Below are 19,583 nucleotides of genomic sequence, written 5' to 3'. Positions count from 1 at the left end.
TTAATTAATTAATAGTGCTGGCAGCATTGTAAATTATCACAACCTTTTAATAAATAAATTTGGCAATATATTTCAAGAGCCAGTAAATTTCATTTAATAATAGTTCATAATAATGGCAATATTTATTGTGAGACATTGCCCTAAACCATTTACCTGTACGATATTACTTCTGGATTCTGTCCTAAAGAAATACAAGATGCATTCAACAAATGTTTATTGAGCACCTGCTATGTTACACCTCCCAATTCTAGCAGGATAGATAAAAACATGAGGGTGGGTGAATGAAAGTATGAACAAGATTTTTATTGTAGTGTTATTTCCCATAGCAAAAATTAAAAGCAGCCAGCCAGGCGCAGTGGCCCATGCATGTATTCCTAGCACTTTGAGAGGCCCAGGCAGGCAGGTCACCTGAGGTCAGGAGTTCGAGACCAGCCTGGCCAACACGGTGAAACCCCATCTCTACTAAAAATGCAAATATTAGCTGGGCTTGGTGGTGCGCACCTGTAATCCCAACTACTCTGGAGGCTGAGGCGGGAAAATCGCTTGAACCCAGGAGGCAGAGGATACAGTGAGCCAAATTCACACCATTGCACTCCAGCCTGGGTGACGAGAATGAAACTCCATCTCAAAAAACAAAAAATATAAAATAAAAAAAATTAAAAGCAGCCTAAATTCCATATTAAAACAAAAAACTAAAAAAAAAATAAAAGCAACCTAAGTTCCAACATGGAAAAATAGGTATTGATATGTGGCTGGTAAAATTACAATTTGACAAACTGTGTTGCTGCAAAATTTACATGATACGATCATAAGGTTCTTTTAAAAGTGGAGTACAAAATTGTATGTTTCTTGCTTGTAGCCATGTTTTTAAAAGATGGAAAAGAAACATACCAAAATACTACAAATTGTGTTAGAGTGTTGAAATTTGAAGCAATTGTTTTCTCTATTTTCCAGATTTCTATAAATATTTACCTTATGGCTTAAAAAGTTGTGGATAAGAGAAATCTTACTTGCTTCAAAAACAGAAGAGGTTGAAAGTGTAAATATGCATAATTATATTCTTAATCTAAAAGTAAATACAGAACTTCAAATGAATCAAATTTTCCTTTTATTTGCAATGTATGTATTCACATTTATGTATAGTTTAAGTCAAGGTTGTAATTCTATGAAATTTTTTAAATATTGAGTGTTAAGAGGATCTTATGAGTTATATACTGAATTATTTGACTCCTTTAAGTGAATTTGAAGTTTCTGTTTTGCTAAGCATTGCTTTTAGAGGTGTCAGACATTTTAGAACTGTATACATGGGAATGCCAATTTGAGTTCATTTGTGCCACTAAAAGATTACCCCTCAGTTTTCTTTTGATCCTTGTGTTTAATTTCCTAGAGCTGCTGTAACAAAGTACCACAAACTCGGTGACTTAAAACAACAGTTTATTCTCTCATGGTTTTGGAGGTGAGAATTCTAAAATCAAGGTGTTAGGAGTGCTACATTCCCTCCAAAGGCTTTAGGAAGAATCCTTCCTTGCCTTTTCTAGCTTTTGGTGGCTCCCGTCATTCCTTGGCTTGTGACAGTATAATTCCAATCTCAACCTCTATCTTCACATGGCCTCCTTCCCTGCCTCTGTGATCTCTCCTTTCTTTCCTCTTTCCTTTCCCTTTTAAGAATACCAGTCATTAGGCCGGGCGCGGTGGCTCAAGCCTGTAATCCCAGCACTTTGGGAGGCCGAGACGGGCGGATCACGAGGTCAGGAGATCGAGACCATCCTGGGTAACACAGTGAAACCCCGTCTCTACTAAAAATACAAAAACTTAGCCGGGCGAGGTGGCGGGCGCCTGTAGTCCCACCTACTCGGGAGGCTGAGGCAGGAGAATGGCGTAAACCCGGGAGGCGGAGCTTGCAGTGAGCTGAGATCCGGCCACTGCACTCCAGCCTGGGTGACAGAGCGAGACTCCGTCTCAAAAAAAAAAAAAAAAAAAAAAAAGAATACCAGTCATTGAATTTAGGGCCCACCTAATCTAGATCTATAACTTATTTACATCTCTAGAACCATAATGATGACATCTGCAAAGATATTACAGTCATGTGTCCCTTAATGATGGGATATTTTCTAAAAAATGCATTGTTAGGCAATTTTGTCATTGTGTAAACAACATAGAGTGGACTTATACAAACCTAGATGGTGTAGCCTACTAAACACCTAGGTTATATGGTATGGCCTATTGCTCTTTGGCTACAAACCTGTACAGCATATTACTATACTGAGTGCCACAGGCAACTGTAACATAATTGTATCATACACTAAGTGTTTGTGTATCTAAACATAGAAAAGGTACAGTAAAAATACCCTATTATAATCTTATGGGACTACACTATCCTATATGTGGTCTGTTGTTGACTGACATATCATTATGCAGTGCATGACTGTATTTTTGAAATAAAGCCACATTTTGAAGTTTCAGATGGACATGAATTTTGGGGGAGCTCTATTCAACCCACTGCAATCCGTTATCAATAAGTCATAACTGTTCTATTATCTTGATTTTCTATAAACTTAATGTGACTTGCACCTACCTCTCAGTTACCCTAAAGAAAAACTGGTGATTTATGTGGTAACATCTATTTTGAAAACATTATTTCAGAAGAGATAAAGACCAACATTATCTATGTACCTTCTGCCTACAGATAATCTCATTAGCCTGGGATTCTGGACATCTGCTAAGTGCATGTTCATTTTCCTCTCCTTGACACCACAGTTCTTCCTGCCCTAAAGTCTATTTTCCCATTCACCTTTTCATTGTTCTTGAACATCTTATAGTTCTTTCTTGCTTTCTTCTGTCTGCATATTAGAGGCTGTGGACATAGCCCAAATAAACTTCTGGTTTCATGGATTTTAGACAGGACCACTTGACTCAGCAAACGTTTGTGGAGTACTTACATGGGACAAGGAACTCTGTTAGGTTCTGGGCAACACAAAGGGAGATAAAATAATATCTTGTCTTCAAGGAACTTTCTAGTCAATGAGACACAAAAAACAAAAATTATAATATAGTGAAGTAAGCTTTAATAAGGATGTGTGGAAGTGTAGTCCTTTTATTGTTAACTTTGAAGATACATGATGGTATTGTCTAAAAATGTTTTTCACTAACTGTAACCAAATCACAGATTCCACTTTGAGTGGGCAACTGGAAAAGCCTCCTCTAGTCATTTTTACTCACTCTTGCTTTCCAAGGTTTGGAAAGCAAACCTTCATTCAGTCGAGCACAACCATGCCTTGTTTAGTTCCTCAGTGAGTACCTCCGTGTAGAGAGTTCCCTTCTTTCCATCCTTTTTCTTAAGGGTTCCATGGTCATCCCTTCTCCTGGGCCTTTGGCTTAGCATTATGGCATTAGCCTGAAACATACATACATAAGGCATCAAATCTTTTACCAGATTCATTAAACAAGTATTTACTGAGCACCTCCCTCCCAATTCTATTAGAAAGATAGACAAAAACAAGTGGGTGGGCAGGTAAAAGTACTTCAAATTGTAATGAATATAAATAAGGGGTAGACATGGAGAATAACAGAGTGAATCCTTCAAGTAGAATGGGTAAGGAAGGCCTCAGTAGAGGAGTTTTGCAATTAAAACTGAAAATAAAGGAAGAGAAGGATCAAGTCCTAAAACATTCTAGGTGGAGGGAGCAAAATGAAGCCCTTGATGCAGGAAAGAACTGGACATTTTCCAGGAACTGAACAAAAATTAGCGTAGAAAAAAAACCAGGGATACTAGATAAGTTCAGAGATAGGCAGAAGATGGATCAGATGGTCAGAGGCTAGATCAAGTAGGGCACGTTAAGAAGTTTGCTTTTATTCCAAGTACTGCTCAAGAGTTGTAAGCCGGAAGAGCGGGTAGTGACTGAAATAATTCTTCTGCTACTGAACTGGAAAGGATTGCTGGATTGGAGGAGAGAGAAGATGGAGAAAATCAGATTACTGAGGAAGCTTTTGCAATAATCCACGTGGGAGATAATAATGGCAGGGACTGTAGTAGTGATGGAGATGAAGATTCATAAGAAACTTCGGGGATAGGATTAACAGGATTGTGACATGGGGTATGTGGGGATCAGAACACATGAGAAATGTTGGGCCACTGGTAGTTTTCTGACTTGAGCAACTAGGTGAACAGAAATGACATTTACAAAATTGAGGATGACTGTTGAGGGAAGTAAAGGGGGACAGGTTTTGACTAGGAAGAAGCAAGTGTTCTGTTTTGACCTTAGGTTTGAGAAATTAAGAGTGAGTTTCTATATTAGCTTGCTGGGGCTGCCATAATAAAATCCGCAGATTGAATGGCTTGAACACCAGAAAGTTATTTTCTTACAGTTCTGGAGTCCAACATCAAGATGTCAGCAGGTTTGGTTTCTTCTGTGGCCTCTCTCCTTGGCTTGTAGATGGCCACTTCCTCACTGTGTGTTCATGTTTTCCTCCATTGGTCTGTGTGGTCCCTGTGTCCTAGACGTCTCTTCTTATAAAGTCATATTGGATTAGGTCCCACCCATATGACCTCATTTTACCTTATTACCTCGTTAAAGAACCTAACTCCAAATACAGTCACATTCTGAGGTACTGGGGTTAAGACTTTAACATATGAATTCAGGGGTGGCAGATTGAGGGGTGTAACACAATTCAGTCCATAGCCATTTCTTTTTTTCTTCTGAATTACATTATAAAAAAGTCCTTTTGTGGCTGGGTGCAGCAGCTCACACCTGTAATCCCAGCACTTTGGGACGCCAAAGCAGTTGAATCATCTGAGGTCAGGAGTTTGAGACCAGCCTGGCCAACACGGTGAAACCTCATCTCTACTAAAAATAGAAAAATTAGCTTGGCATGGTGACGGGTGCCTGTAATCACAGCTACTTGGGAGGCTGAGGCAGAATTGCTTGAAGCTGGGAGGCGGAGGTTGCAGTGAGCTGAGATTATGCCACTGCACTCCAGCCTGGGCAACAGAGAGATTCTGTCTCAAAAAAAAAAAAAAAAAAAAGTCATTTTTCTGTTATCTTAGGTAAGTATGAGCCTGTTCCAAAAAAGCATAAGATGGGAGAAATAACTCACTCCTGCCACATAAATGAGACAGCAGAGAGGAAAATTTGGCCCTTCTTTCTAATGGATGCAAGCAAAATAATTTTATTGAGAATATTGTATGTCACAGAATATGCCACTTAATCTACACATGAAGGATAGTAATTCCAGGTTATTTACTATAGGACTCCTCTACTTTCACCTTCACAATTATCCCAACCTCCATTCTGGTTCCAAATTTACATTCTGGCTTCAATTCCTTTCTCAGTATCCCAGTGTGAAATAGTAGTACTGTTTGCATCATAATACCAGAAATATTTTTAAATGTTCTCCTTTTATAACTCTGTATGATTTCTTTATGTTTGTTTTCCATCACCTGATTATAGGAATTCAAAATTCAAATGGCATTCAAACAGGCATAAATGTGAAAAATCACATGTAATGTAGCCCTTCACCAGTATGTGGGGATGTGTTCATACATTTGAAATTATAGTGCGATTATTTCAGTTACTACTTTTTCTTAACAGAGAAAGCTCTCAAACCACCCTGCTTTTTGTGGCAGTAAAAAAATAAAATTTGTGTTTAGAATCAAAGACTTAACTGCATGATAGGCTGTGCTTTAAAATTAGCTTTAAACCACAGCAATCCTAAAATGAGGATTCTGTGAGTTCCAGTTAATAGTCAGCATCACCAAAGTAATACAATATGAAAGTGTAGAACCTATACTTATATGATTCCTTTAAATCTATGTGTCTTAAAGAAAACAGAGCATAGCAATAGCAGAGACTAGCAAAGAAGAAGGAATCTCAACTATTAGAGCTTATAAGTCATACTTTTGAGTAGCAAACTGAACTATTTTGTTGCTACTGATTTTGAAGGGTCTTATAAAGATATTTGAGGTTGAAAGTTCTAATATAACTGTCAGAAATATAAATTGGGGATGAATATGTATATTTTTATATTGCATGCCTCACTTCCCTAAAATAAAATTAAGACTAAAACTGATAGTAACTACAGATCTGTGTCAAATTAATAGTACTGCTGCTTTGGATAACAATTAGCCAGAGCATGGATATCTTCATCTATTGAATCCCTTATTAGTAACTTTCAAAGTAATGTTAAAAAAGACAAAGCTTTGCTAAGCATCTTATTTGATTATCACTTTTATAGTGGGAACTGACAGTGCATTTCAGATTCTTAACCAAGCATTACAATTTTTATGAAAGCAGCATGGAGAACTACAAAAGTAAGAAGATGAAAAAGCTTTTTAACCCTCCCTGCCCCGAATTTCCTTAAGTTTAGTGTACTTCTTATGTTAATATAACTAATTATTGGTTTCCTTTAGCATACAGATAACTTTTATGCACAGTGATGGCAAATTAAAAAAAAAAAAACTCTATTGCTACTTGTGCTTCTTTCAGAAAAATGAAAAAGATTGTCCTGATAGTTGGCATCCAGAAATAAATAAAACACCACAATTTTTATGGACAGATTTTCATTAGAGTTTGAAAAATGTTCTTATAATCTCAGTGTAAAATCTGATAGCCTGACAGCACAGTTAAGCAGTAGTGACTAGGAAGGACAGAGTGTTCCTAGAAGACAAATTATAGTTGCCACCTCCACACTGCCTAAATAGAGTTTAACCATATTGAAATGACAGAAATATTTGCCCAAGAAAAATGCCATGCAATTCAAGCTGCTGTTTTACCTATTTTTTTTTAAGCCAAACAAAAATTACTCTTTGTAAACATAGGATCTTAAGAAGTGAATTGAAGTGTTGTGTGCTGTTCACTTCCAACAAACAACTTCATCTATTCAATCTTTAAAAGGAAGCATTATCCAGCAAGCTAACTTCCAAAGAGCAGCTTTCAAACTGCTCCCATTCACAAGCTCTGGTAGTGTTGACAATAAAATAGAAACCCTGAGGAATGGTTAATGTCAGAATTGTACTTAATGTTGAAACATCTTTGTTTATTTTTAAAGGACTGTATAATCAGAGAATATAATTATGTATTGAATTAATCTATGATAAGGGTGAAATATCTTGTCATCCTTCTCTAAGTCAGTTACAAACAGACTAGAGAAGATTTTTTTTTTTAAGTGTAAAACTATTCAGTTTTAAATTTGCTTAGTATGGGGAACTCCAATTTAAAAAAAAATTAGGCTGGGCACGGTGGCTCATGCCTGTAATTCCAGCACTTTGGGAGGCTGAGGTGGGTGGATTGCTTGAGGTCAGAAGTTTGAGACCATCCCGGCCTACATGGTGAAACCTCGTCTCTACTTTAAAAATACAAAAAAATTAGCTGGGCTAATTAGCTGTGGTGGTGGGCACCTGTAATCTCAGCTAATCGGGAGGCTGAGGCAGGAGTATTGCTCCAACTCGGGAGGCTTAGGCAGGAGTATTGCTCCAACCCAGGAGGCAGAGGTTGTAGTGAGCCGAAATTGCACCACTGCCCTCCAACCTGGGTGACAGAGTGAGACCCTGTCTCAAAAAAAAAAAAAAAAAAGAAAAAATTAAAATAGCTTTTATTTAAAATAGTAGTGCTTATTGTTAATAATTAATAATTAAAATAATTCAGTAAAGAAGTAAAGAACTATCAGAAAAATTACCCAAGATACATACTGCTAATACTATACTGAACACCATTCTGATTTTTTTTTTTTTTCGAGAAGGAGTCTTTCTCTGTCACCCAGGCTGGAGTGCAGTGGCGCAATCCCAGCTTACTACAACCTCTGCCTCCCAGTTCAAGAGATTTTCCTGCCTCAGCCTCCTCAGTAACTGGGACTACAGGTGCCCACCACCACCCCTGGCTAATTTTTGTATTTTTAGTAGAGACGGGGTTTCACCATGTTGGCCAGGCTGGTCTCGAACTCCTGACCTTGTGATCTGCCTGCCTTGGCCTCCCAAAGTGCTGGGATTACAGGCATGAACCACTATGCCCAGCCCTGATATTTTTCTTTACTTCAAAGCATATTGTACACATGTAGAAGTCAATGAAAGTTTGTTCAATGGATGTTGGAGTTTTGTAACCTATTTTTACTCATCAAGGTACTAAGTCCCTCTTTCTAAGTATTGGAGGGCTTAGTTATATTCATATGGAAGACATGCCAGACCATGAACCTACAGGGGCAGTTAACCACAAACAGAAATAAATAATGGATATGTTCAGTCTTATTCTATCCAAGTTGAATACAAATCTTAAGTTGAATGTATTCTGGCATATCTTGTTGTGTTAATAATCATCACCTGTGCTTTGAATGCCTAGAATGGCTTCTCCAGGTTGTTCAACTCCTCTGACTCCAAAGAAGAGCAAAACGCTCAGGGGGATAGAAAGGAGAATGTTGAGATGCTGCACAGAGTTTTCATATTGTTGACTATACTTTCATACTTATATCATTTAAGTTGATAAGCAGCATGTTTGCTTATGCAAATAACATTTAAAGATATCATTCCTTTGCTTTCTGGCAGTAATTATTTCAATCTTTATTCCTCCTACCATGGCCTCAGTTCAGGCTATCATCTCTTCCAGCCTGGACATTTTCCCCTGGTCTGTGGACTACCTATAGTCTTGGCCCTTTGGTCTAAACACACAGCCACTGGGTGATCTTTCTCAAATGCAGATTTGATCATACCTCCTCAAAACATTTATAATTTAGGCATTCAGAGTTCTTCATAATTAAGCCTTTGCCCTCCTCTGCAACCTCATTCCTGTCACATTCCTCAAATCACACCTCATCTTTGTTTTATGAGGTATGAAATATGCTCTCTCACATCTTCCTAAATTTTCATGTTGCTCCTAACCTAGCAAGTTTCTCATTTTTCAATACTCAGCTTAGGCAGTACTTTCTTAATGAAGACTTGCCCTATCCGTGACAGTTAACACCCTCCTCTCTGGTGCCATCCTCTGCTACAGAGCTTGCCACACTTCAACATAATCAATTTTTTGTCTTCTCCCTCACTAGACTGCTAGCTGAAGGTCAGGAACTTGGAACTTTTTACCCTTGTATCCACAGGAATGAATGAATACAACTTGTTTAATATACTCAGAAGCTGTAGTTATCAAATATTTATTTTTGACTAATAAATATAATAAATTGTTAGACTTATTTATTTATTTATTTATTTATTTATTTATTTTGAGACAGAGTCTTACTCTGTTGCCCAGGCTGGAATGCAGTGGTGTGATCACGGCTCACTGCTAACTCTGCCTCCAGGGTTTAAGCAATTCTCTTGCCTCAGCCTCCCGAGCTGGGATTACAGGCCCCCCACCCCCACGCCTAGCTAATTTTTGTATTTTCAGTAGAGATGAGGTTTCACCGTGCTGGGCAGGCTGGTCTCAAACTCCTGGCCTCAAGTAATCCACCAACCTTGGTTCAGAAAATTTTATTTAGTACATAAAATCTTTCAAAATAATGTCTGTAAGGAAAAAGGATCATTCCAGGCTGGAATCGATGATAGCCTGAACTGAGGCCATGGTAGGAAGGATGAAGATAGAAATAATTACTGCCAAAAAGCAAAGGAATTATATATTTATATGTTATTTGCATAAGCAAACACGCTGCTTATCAAGAAGTCCTCAATGGAAAAGACTTAGTATATATATAGTAAATATCCATTAAATATTCGTCAATTGAGCAATCCTTCTTTGTTTAGATTGTTATCTTTCTAAGGAAGGGACTCGTGGTATACTTTTATTTATTGTTTCCAGTGCGTAATAGAATACTATGTCCATAAAATCATCTCAGATCTAGTTTTACTGATTAACTGAATGAGTGAATCCATTAATTATCTCTAAATCTCAACAGGAATTTATAAGACCTATGTCTTTGAATTTCTCCCTACATATTGAAATATCTGTGAGCTCTTTGGGGAAAGGGGTTCTACCTATTGATTTTTGTATTTTAAAATCTTAACAGAGAACACTGAACATAGCAGAAGTTTAATTAATCTCTGTTATTAAGATTTCATCAGTGAAATACAAGTTTGCTTTGCTCATCATTTTATCCCAGTGACCTAGGGCAAGATCTTATTAATTGTAGGAATTTAGCAAATATTCGTTTAAATAAACATGATTTGGAAATCTTGCTATTGGCAGGTACAATTAAATCTAATGTGAAAAGTTTCCCTTGGGGGAAAAAATAAAGTTTCCCTTGGTGTCTTAGATTCAGGAATAAACACAGATCAGAGCATGATTCTGAAAGATGTTTTATTTTGTACTATGAAACAGCTCTACCCTACAGAGGTGGGGAGCAGAGAAAAGGGAGAGAAGCTGGAAACAAACAAGTGAGGCTCACAGGAGAAAATAGCTCCTCCAAGGGGAGCCACATGCTCTGATACCCATGGCAGCCGCATGAGGAAGCAGCCTAAAATTAGCAGGACGGGCAAACCCAGGAAGGGAAAGCCACGGCAGCTTTCCCTGCCGTCAACAAGTGAGGTGAGGGGCTGGGAGTCTCGGCTGGAACTATCCAATGTAGCCTTTGGAGCTCCACTGCTATTTGTGCCAGGTAAGGTCCTCCCTCAAAACTCATCTTGGGAGGTAAAGCAAGATATTTCTTAAGGGGATGTCCAGATAATTGAAATATTTAATACTGTCCAGTAAAAAGGTGCCTCCAGGAATCTAGTGATTAAGAGAGCAATAGATTAAGAACATTCTTCTATTCATCCTTACTCAGGGTATTCATCTGAACCACTCACTCTCACCTTACTGAATTGGGGCTCTCTGGGGTGTGTAGTTGCTGCTTCTTTCAAGTGTTAGAGTAAAAAGGGGAGGGTGTCCTAGAAAATCTTTAAAGCCATGTGGGAAAAGGAATGATGAAAGGGCATTGCCAAGCAATGTAAAGAAACTGCAGAGCCAGAAAGGAAAGATCAGAGATAATACAAATAGGACTCAGTGGGCAACAGTGTGCTTTTTTCATGAATGAAGTGCAGAGCAATTGAGCTGATTGAGGACAGTCAACAGAATCCTGGAGGGGACCAGAATATTCTGTATTATTGTTTCATAAAGAACTGGCTCAGTGATTGATTTTTGCATTGCACATGAATAGCTCCCAGTCAGGGTACTGATCTATCACTCTCCATCATTTCTATAAGTTTCTGTCTCCCATACTAGAATTCATTTTAATAATATATTACCAATTGCTTTTTAAAGTTACAGCTCCTCATTAATGGTAAAACCTTCCAGTGCTATCAACAGTTTCTCACAGGGTTAATCTGAAGGAGTTGTGCAAGTGAATAGCAGAAGTTCAGAACTTAAAAAAATTTTTTTATTGAGATATAATTAATACATCATACAATTCACCTGTTTAAAGTGTGTAAGTCAATGGATTTTAGAAAATTTACAGAGTTGTGCAACCATTGCCACAAACAATTTTAGAACATTTGTATCACCCCCCTCACATCCAATAGCAGTAACTCCTCTTTTCCTCCAACATCCTCCCGCTCACAGCCCCAGGAAACCATTAATCTACTTTCTGTTTCTATAGACTTACCTATTCTGGATATTTCACATCAACGACATCATACAATGTGTAGTCTTTTGTGAGTTTGTTTGTTTTTTTGTTTACTTTTTTGAACCAGAGTCTCACTCTGTTACCCAGGATGGAGTACAGTGGTTCTAGCTTAGCTCACTGCAAACTCTGCCTCCTGGGTTTAAGTGATTCTCATGCCTTAGCCTCCCAAGTAGCTGGGATTACAGGCATGTGCCACAATGCCCAGCTAATTTTTGTATTTTTATTAGAGACAGGGTTTTGCCATGTTGGCCAGGTTGGTCTTGAACTCCTGGCCTCAAGTAATCCACCTACCTTGGCCTCCCAAAGTGCTGGGACTAGAAGTGTGAGCCACTTAGCCTGGCCTGTTTTTTGTTTGTTTGTTTTTAAGAGAATGCTTAAATATGTGAGAAGAGAGAAAAGAAGGCTCTTTTGTTGTTGAAGTATCAACTGTTGATTCACCTTAAAGAGGATCTGTAATTGTCTCCAGTCTCTGTTTTCAGTGAATATTTATAACCCATTACCCTAAGATTTTCCAGTTATAGTGATACTTCAGTATTATATATAATTAAATGATTAATAAATGCTTTACAGTAATGATATTTTCACTTAACGATCATCTCGGATATGATCTGCTGGAATGAAGTATATCCATTTAGGATATCATTGGAGAACTTATATGGGACACAGCCTAAGGTTTTAGTAAATAATAAATGAAGTATGATGTAGTGTGTCTAGAACAGCGTCTTGCAGGTATTAGGTTATTAGTAAATAGGCATATTTTCCTCCATCCTACTTTCAGTGTTAGACGCCTACTTGTGTTGTAAAACCTACAGAGCAGATTTGAAAAAAATCTTAACCTAGCAGAGCGCTTTGAACATAGTACTCAATGAACACTTTTTTTTTTTTTTTTTGAGACAAAGTCTCACTCTGTCACCCAGGTTGGAGTGCAGTGGCGCAATCTTGGCTCACTGCAACTGCTGCCTTCTGGGTTCAAGCAATTCTCCTGCCTCAACCTCCCAGGTAGCTGGGATTACAGGTGCCCGCCACCGTACCTGGCTAGTTTTTTTGTATTTTTAGTAGAGATGGGGTTTCGCCATGTTGGTCAGGCTGGTTTTGAACTCCTGACCTCAAGTGATCCACCCACCTTGGCCTCCCAAAGTGCTAGGATAACAGGCATGAGCCACTGCGCCCGGCCTCAATGAGCACTTATTAAAAGAGGGAAGGTAGATATATAGTCATGAATATCTCCAATATAGAGCTGTGACATTCTTTCATAAGGGCTGGGGAAAATAGTTTCATATCCCGGACTAGGAGGCATCAATTATAATTTCAAGTTTGAACTATCAATTGTAATCTTAGATAACCTACTTACTTTCTCTGATCTTTAATTTATCTACATCTCCAGACTAGGAATGATAACACTGGATTATAGCTAAAATGTTATACCCATTGTCCATACTGTAAAACTCCATTATGTCTCCAAGACATACCTGCCCTGTGTTTATTTCATGCTAAAGGTGACACATTGAATTATAGGATTGCTTCTTAGGGAAGTCCAGTTGGTTGACTGTCGTAAGACCTTGTAGCTTGTAATTACATTGATGAAATTACCAGGCTTCATTGTCTGGTAATTTTTCAAACTCAGAAACTTAATACCTATTTTTTCCCAAAATTCTTAGAGTGATCCAGTCCCTTAGCAAAGTACTCGCATTAACCAAATTCCTAAGAGAGTACTATATCAGCCAGAATTCTGATTTGTTAATTTACTATGAGAAAAATGGTTTTAAAGCAAACCAAATAGCATGTTATAAGTCAGCTTTTCTTTTCTTTATGAGGAAACTTGTTTTTTAAAAAACTAAATTGAAATTAGAACGCTGCTGGGTAGGCATGGACTGGAGAAAGGCAGGTAATTGATTATGGCATCTTTTGAGCTTTGGCCTGGGCTCCCAGCTTCACCATCAGGAGCAGATAGGGCTCTCTTGGGTGGACAGTGCTGATTCCTTATTCTCTGATTTTTCTTTCCTACCAGTCATTCTATTACCTCTTAAGATATAGATATATGCATATTTACATTTAAAGACATATATACAAGTGCACCTACATACATAGGTACCATCAACTAGACTACAGCCCCCCCCCCTTTTTTTTTTAGACAGGTCTTGCCCTGTTGCCCAGGCTGGAGTGTGGTGGTGCAATCTCAGCTCACTGCAACCTCCACCTCCCAAGCTCAGGTGATCCTCCCACCTCAGCCTCTCGAGTAGCTAGGACTACAGGTGCCTGCCACTATGCTGGGCTAATTTTTGTATTTTAGGTAGAGATGGGGTTTCACCATGTTAACCAGGCTGGTCTTGAACTCCGGGGCTCAAGTGATCTGCCCCCGCTTAGCCTCCCAAAGTGCTGGGATTATAGGCATGAGAAACCACGCCCAGCCTAGACTACAGCCCAAATTTGCTCTTGTTTTTTGTTTTTTGTTTTTTCCTTCTTTTGATGTCCTTGAGGCATTCTCTTTTTTTGATGTGGAGGAAGAGTTTTACTATTTTGTTCTCTTTATAAAAATAAACACTTTTATTAGAAGTTGTTTTTTTTTTTTAAAGTGCAGCCCCCCCAAAAAAAATTACAAGAGAAAAATCACCCGTAATTCTACTCCCCGGCTATAACTAACATTTAAAAATATTGTAATCCAGGTTGGGTTCTTTGGCTAGCACTTGTAATCCCAGTGCTTTGGGAGGCCAAGGCGACTGGTTTGCTTGACCCCAGGAGTTTGAGGGTGCAGCGAGCTATGATTGTGTCACTGCTCTCCAGTCTGGGCAACAGAGCACAACTCTGTCTCTTAAAAAAAAAAAGAAAAGAGTATTTTACTCCAGAATTTAAAAAAATAAAGTGGAGTCATATTATAAATAATTGTTTTGATAACCGGTGAAAAAAATTTTACATGTCATCTTTCCATGTTAAGAAATGTATCTTGTTGGCCGGGTGCAGTGGTTCACATCTGTAGTCCCAGCACTTTGGGAGGCCAGCCAAGATGGGTGGATCATCTGAGGTCAGGAGTTTGAGACCAGCCTGGCCAACATGGTGAAACCCTGTCTCTACTAAAAATACAAAAATTAGCCGGGCATGGTGGCAGGCGCCTGTAATCCCAGCTACTCAGGAGGCTGAGGCAGGAGAATCGCTTGAACCCGGGAGGTGGAGGTTGCAGCGAGCCATTGCACTCTAGCCTGGGGGACAAGAGTGAGACTTCGTCTCAAAAAAAAAAGAAACGTATGTTGTTTCCAGTTTTTTTGCTGTTACAAGCAGTTCTTGATGAACATCCTTATAAATATAGGAAAGCTAGTTGTTCTTAAGACACGTCAAATTACATGCATTATTCATAATATGTTGATTTTCTAGTTAAAATTTCAGAGTGTAGGAGTGCTCTATGATGCTTCCATGTGTTATCTATAAAATCAAATTATTTCATAATTATGTCACTTTATTTTATGTGTCATGTTTAAGCTTTCAATCCTTTATATATTATTTCATTCTTATACTCATTGTAAATTTCCTGAAGTAAGCAAAACAGTTTCCTCACTTTTCTGTAACTGAAAAGGTGTGGTAACTGAAGCACGTAGAATGATTTACCCAAGGCTGTATAGCTAGTGAGAGATACAGCTGGGGCTAGAACCTGCTTGTTTTCTTGGATCAGTGGTTTTCAACTTGTGAGCAAGACCCCTGGAGGGCCATGAATTAACTGTAATGGGCCCACAAATCCATGTGTACATCAAAGATTATCTAAAAACAGATAAGTTTTTTTATTTTTTTATTTTTTATTTTTATTTTTTTGTAGAGATGAAGTCTCACCATATTGCCCAGGCTGGTCTCACATGAACCCTTGAGCTCAAGTGATCCTCCTGCCTTGGCCTCCCAAAGCGGTGGAATTTTAGGTGTGAGCCACCAGGTCCAGCTGTCTACAACATTTTTACATGTTGGAAAAAGGAGGCCTCATCCCAACCTTGAAAAGGTTAGAAACCAGTGCTTTTGACCTTGCTAAGTTTCATTATATTTGCTCTCAAGTATTCTAAAATGGCTTAAAACTCCTGATAAAACCATGGCTCTAAAAATGTAGCTGTTATCAGAAAGGGGTCCCGATTCAGACCCCAAGAGAGTGTTCTTGGATCAAGAAAGAATTCAGGGCAAGTCCATAGAGTAAAGCGAAAGCAAGCTTATTAACAAAGTAAGAGAATATGCCAGGCGCGGTGGCTCGGGCCTGTAATCCCAGCACTTTGGGAGACCGAGGCAGGCGGATCACGAGGTCAGAAGATCGAGACCATGCTGGCTAACACAGTGAAACCCGTCTCTACCAAAAAAAAACAAAAAACAAAACCTTAGCCGGGCGTGGTGGCGGGCGCGCCTGTAGTCCCAGCTACTCTGGAGGTTGAGGCAAGAGAATGGCGTGAACCCGAGAGGCGGAGCTTGCAGTGAGCCGAGATCGCAGTAACCTGGGAAGCGGAGCTTGCAGTGAGCCGAGATGGCGCCACTGCACTCCAGCCTGGGCGACAGAGCGAGACTCCGTCTCAAAAAAGAAAAAAGGAAAGTAAAAGAATAAAAGAAGGGCTACTCCGTAAGCAGAACTGAGTATACATAGACTGAGTATAATATTGTTGCTTCTTGATTATATGCTAAACAAGGGGTAGATTATTCTTGAGTTTTCCGGGAAAGGGGTAGATATTTCCCAGAACTGAGGGTCCCTCCACTTTTTAGACTACATAGGGAAACTTCCTATCATTGCCATGGCATTTGAAAACTGTCACAGTAGTGGTGAGTGGGAGTGTCTTTTAGCATGCTAATATACTATAATTAGCGTATAATGAGAAGTGAGGACAACCAAAGGTCACTTTCATCACCATCTTGGATTTGCTGGATTTTGGCTGGCTTCTTGACCGTATCCTGTTTTATCAGCAGGGTCTTTATGATCTATAGCTTGTGAAACCAATCCTGCCAACCTTCTATCTCATTCTGTGACTAAGAATGCCTAATCTGCTGGGAATGCGGCCCAGTAGGTCTCAGCCTTTTTTTTTTTGAGACAGAGTTTTGCTCTTGTTGCCCGGGCTGGAGTGCAATGGCACTATCTCGGCTCACTGCAACCTCCGCCTCCCAGGTTTAAGCGATTCTCCTGTCTCAGCCTCCTGAGTAGCTGGCACTACAGGTGCCTGCCGCCACGCCCAACTAATTCTTGTATTTTTAGTAGAGACGGGTTTCACTGTTGGCCAGGCTGGTCTTCAACTCCTGACCTCAGGTGATCCATCCACCTCGGCCTCCCAAAGTGCTGGGATTACAAGCGTGAGCCACCGCATCTGGCCTTGGTCTCAGACTTGTTTTACCCAGCCCCTATTCGAGATGGAAGTCACCCTGGTTCAAACCCCTCTGACATAGTTAGCAGTGTTTTATCACAAATAAAATTTCCTTCGTGATATGTAAATTAGGCTTGTCTGAAATAATGTTACTGGGTCTTATACTTAAAGTTTAGCATTTTCAAAGAAAACAAAAAATAGGTGGCTGTGACTATGTAAAATATAAGGCATAGGGTCTGGACACGGTGACTCAGGCCTGTAATCCCAGCACTTTGGGAGGCCGAGGTGGGCGGATCACTTGAGGTCAGGAGTTTGAGACCAGTCTGGCCAACATGGTGAACCCCTGTCTCTACTAAAATTACAATAAGTAGCTGGGCATGGTGGTGGGTGCTGTAATCCCAGCTACTAGGGAGGCTGAGGCCTGAGAATCACTTGAACCTGGGAGAGGGAGGTTGCAGTGAGCCAAGATTGCACTACTGCACTCCAGCCTGGGCTACAGAGGGAGACTTTTTAAAAACAAAGAGGAAGATATAAGGCACGAGGTCAGGCGCAGTTTGGGAAGCTGTGGTGGGTGGATTGCTTGAGCTCAGGAGTTCCAGACCAGCCTTGGCAACATGGTAAAACCCCTTCTCTACAAAAAATTCAAAAAGTACCTGGGTGTGGGTGTGGCGTCACACATCTGTGGTCCCAGCTACTCGGGAGGCTGAGGTGGGAAGATTGCTTGAGTCTGGGAGGTCGAGGCTGTAGTGAGAAGAGATCGCTCTACTACACTCCAGCTTGGGTGACAGAGTCAGTCCCTGTCTCAAAAAAAAAAAAAAGTATAAGGCACGAAAGGCAGTACATATGAATAACTCTTTTTTTGCCATAATTTGCAGAAGCATCCTGTGCACTGTGGCAAGGTGGGAGAGCCTCTCACAAATCACACTGCAGACCAGAGTCTCCCTGCCTCCCATCTGAAGTACCAGCCATTTACAACTCAACAAACTGAGTACCTAGAACCAGCCTAATGTGGATCCTCCCGGCAGAACTCTGTTACAGAGTCTCACTTCAGAGACTAATTGGAAGTGAATAATTTAAAGAATCTTCCCCTAAGTTTTCTTTAAAGACAAAACATTTTTGAATGTTCATAAGCATAGGTTATGTGGAACTAAGGGTAGCAAAACAAAGTTCTAGGGACAGAAAGGAGAATGGTGGTTGCCAGCAGTTGGGGGAAGAGGGGAATAAAGGGAGTTATTGTTTAATGGATACGGAGGTTTAATTTTGCAAGATGAAAAAGATTCTGGAGATGGGTGGTGATGATGGCTATACAACAGTGTGAGTGTACTCAATGTCACAGAACTGAAACCTTCAAAATGGTTAAAATGGTAAATTGTATGTTATGCATATTTTACCACAATTCAGAATGGAAAAAAAATTGTTATCTGGAGATCAGATTTCAAAATAAATTTTTTATTAGGCCTTTTACTCACAAAATTGAAATAGAACAGAATTATGCTAAGACAGTTCATTATTAGGTGTGAATTTGATTCAGAGATTGGTAAAAGATAATATATACAAATCAACTGATATTTCTAATAACTCCTAAATCATGTCATCCTATTTATGGGGACAAGATTCACCAAAACCTGAAAATATGTAAGATAAACACTGGTCTGGGCAAATGATAACTCTTAATACTCCAGTATTGACTTGCCGTGTAACTCTAAGTCAATTGTTCTTTCTGTATGTCAGTTTTCTCACATGTAAAACATGAGTATTAAAGCAGATCTGACTTTGGGAGGCTGAGGTGGGCAGATCACAAGGTCAGGAGTTCGAGCCTGACCAATATGGTGAAGCCCCGTCTCTACTAAAAATACAAAAATTAGCCGGGTGTGGTGGCAGCCACCTGTAGTCCCAGCTACTTGGGAGGTTGAGGCAGGAAAATCACTTGAACCCGAGAGGCGAAGGTTGCAGTGAGCCAAGATCGCGCCACTGCCCTCCAGCCTGGGCAACAGAGTAAGGCAAAAAAATTATTCAAGCACAGTGTTATTAATAATATTTGGGCATTTTAATATAATAGGATTTAAAACATCACTGTTCCTTTGTATTTGACATCTGTCCCAGTTCATCATCATTATCCTTAGGAGCATTTATTTAGAAGAACTGAGTCTGCTTTGTCTTATTCTACATGAGAGTATTTATATGCATTCAGTGGTAGTCTATCAGACAATTCACGATCATAGAAAGGTTAGGATATTCCTCACTTTCCTAGATTTCTCTCTTCTAAATCACTTAACCTTAACAATACTTTGGTTAGTCTATGTTGAATACCAAGCTTATGCTGACATCCTTTTTAGATCAGATAATATAAGATATATACCAATACCCTCAATTATTATTTTCCCATCACAAAGCACATAGCATAAACTGGATATATGGCTCTGATATTTGTCTCTGCTCTACTTATTTGGCTAAAGAAGGATTGTTTGATACCTGGTTGTCAGATCAAATTATAATTTAAATCCTTTAGCTATGTTTAGCTCCTTGGCAGTAGGTGAGTCGAGAACATAGAATTCAGAAGTATATGGTTCAGGAGCATGGTAACTAGATATGAAGCATTTTACCTCTATGTTACTGGTGTGAATCTGAACTTGATTACTATTTGTGCTCTATACAAGATGTAAGTGATCTGATTTGCATCTCTAATGGAGCACCCCATGTTACAAA

The 19,583-nt window shown here is 39.4% G+C and overlaps 2 protein-coding genes across 2 annotated transcripts in view; one reads left to right on the top strand and one right to left on the bottom strand.

Annotated features, from left to right (window-relative positions):
* Positions 1 to 289: 289 nt before the first annotated feature.
* LOC144331443 (putative uncharacterized protein encoded by LINC00596) lies at positions 290 to 1,985 on the bottom strand (the record flags this gene model as incomplete). The annotated part of the gene is made up of 2 exons (XM_077947980.1): positions 290 to 513; positions 1,849 to 1,985. Coding segments are annotated over 2 exons (246 nt in total), but the record flags the coding sequence as incomplete, so codon positions are not given.
* An 8,467-nt stretch (positions 1,986 to 10,452) lies between these two features.
* The window catches only part of MYPN (myopalladin), a 124,728-nt gene continuing 115,597 nt past the window's right edge, over positions 10,453 to 19,583 (top strand). Inside the window, exons 1-2 of the mRNA XM_015147514.3 lie at positions 10,453 to 10,566; positions 15,374 to 15,547. Of these exons, the coding sequence (XP_015003000.3) occupies positions 15,510 to 15,547 (38 nt within the window). The 5' untranslated portion in view covers positions 10,453 to 10,566; positions 15,374 to 15,509. The remainder of the gene's footprint in view (positions 10,567 to 15,373; positions 15,548 to 19,583) is intronic.

This window comes from Macaca mulatta, chromosome 9 (genome assembly GCF_049350105.2).
Source record: "Macaca mulatta isolate MMU2019108-1 chromosome 9, T2T-MMU8v2.0, whole genome shotgun sequence".
Taxonomy (NCBI): domain Eukaryota; kingdom Metazoa; phylum Chordata; class Mammalia; order Primates; family Cercopithecidae; genus Macaca; species Macaca mulatta.
The sequence above is the reverse complement of the archived record's forward strand: the minus strand, read 5'-3'. Positions and strand labels throughout refer to the sequence as shown.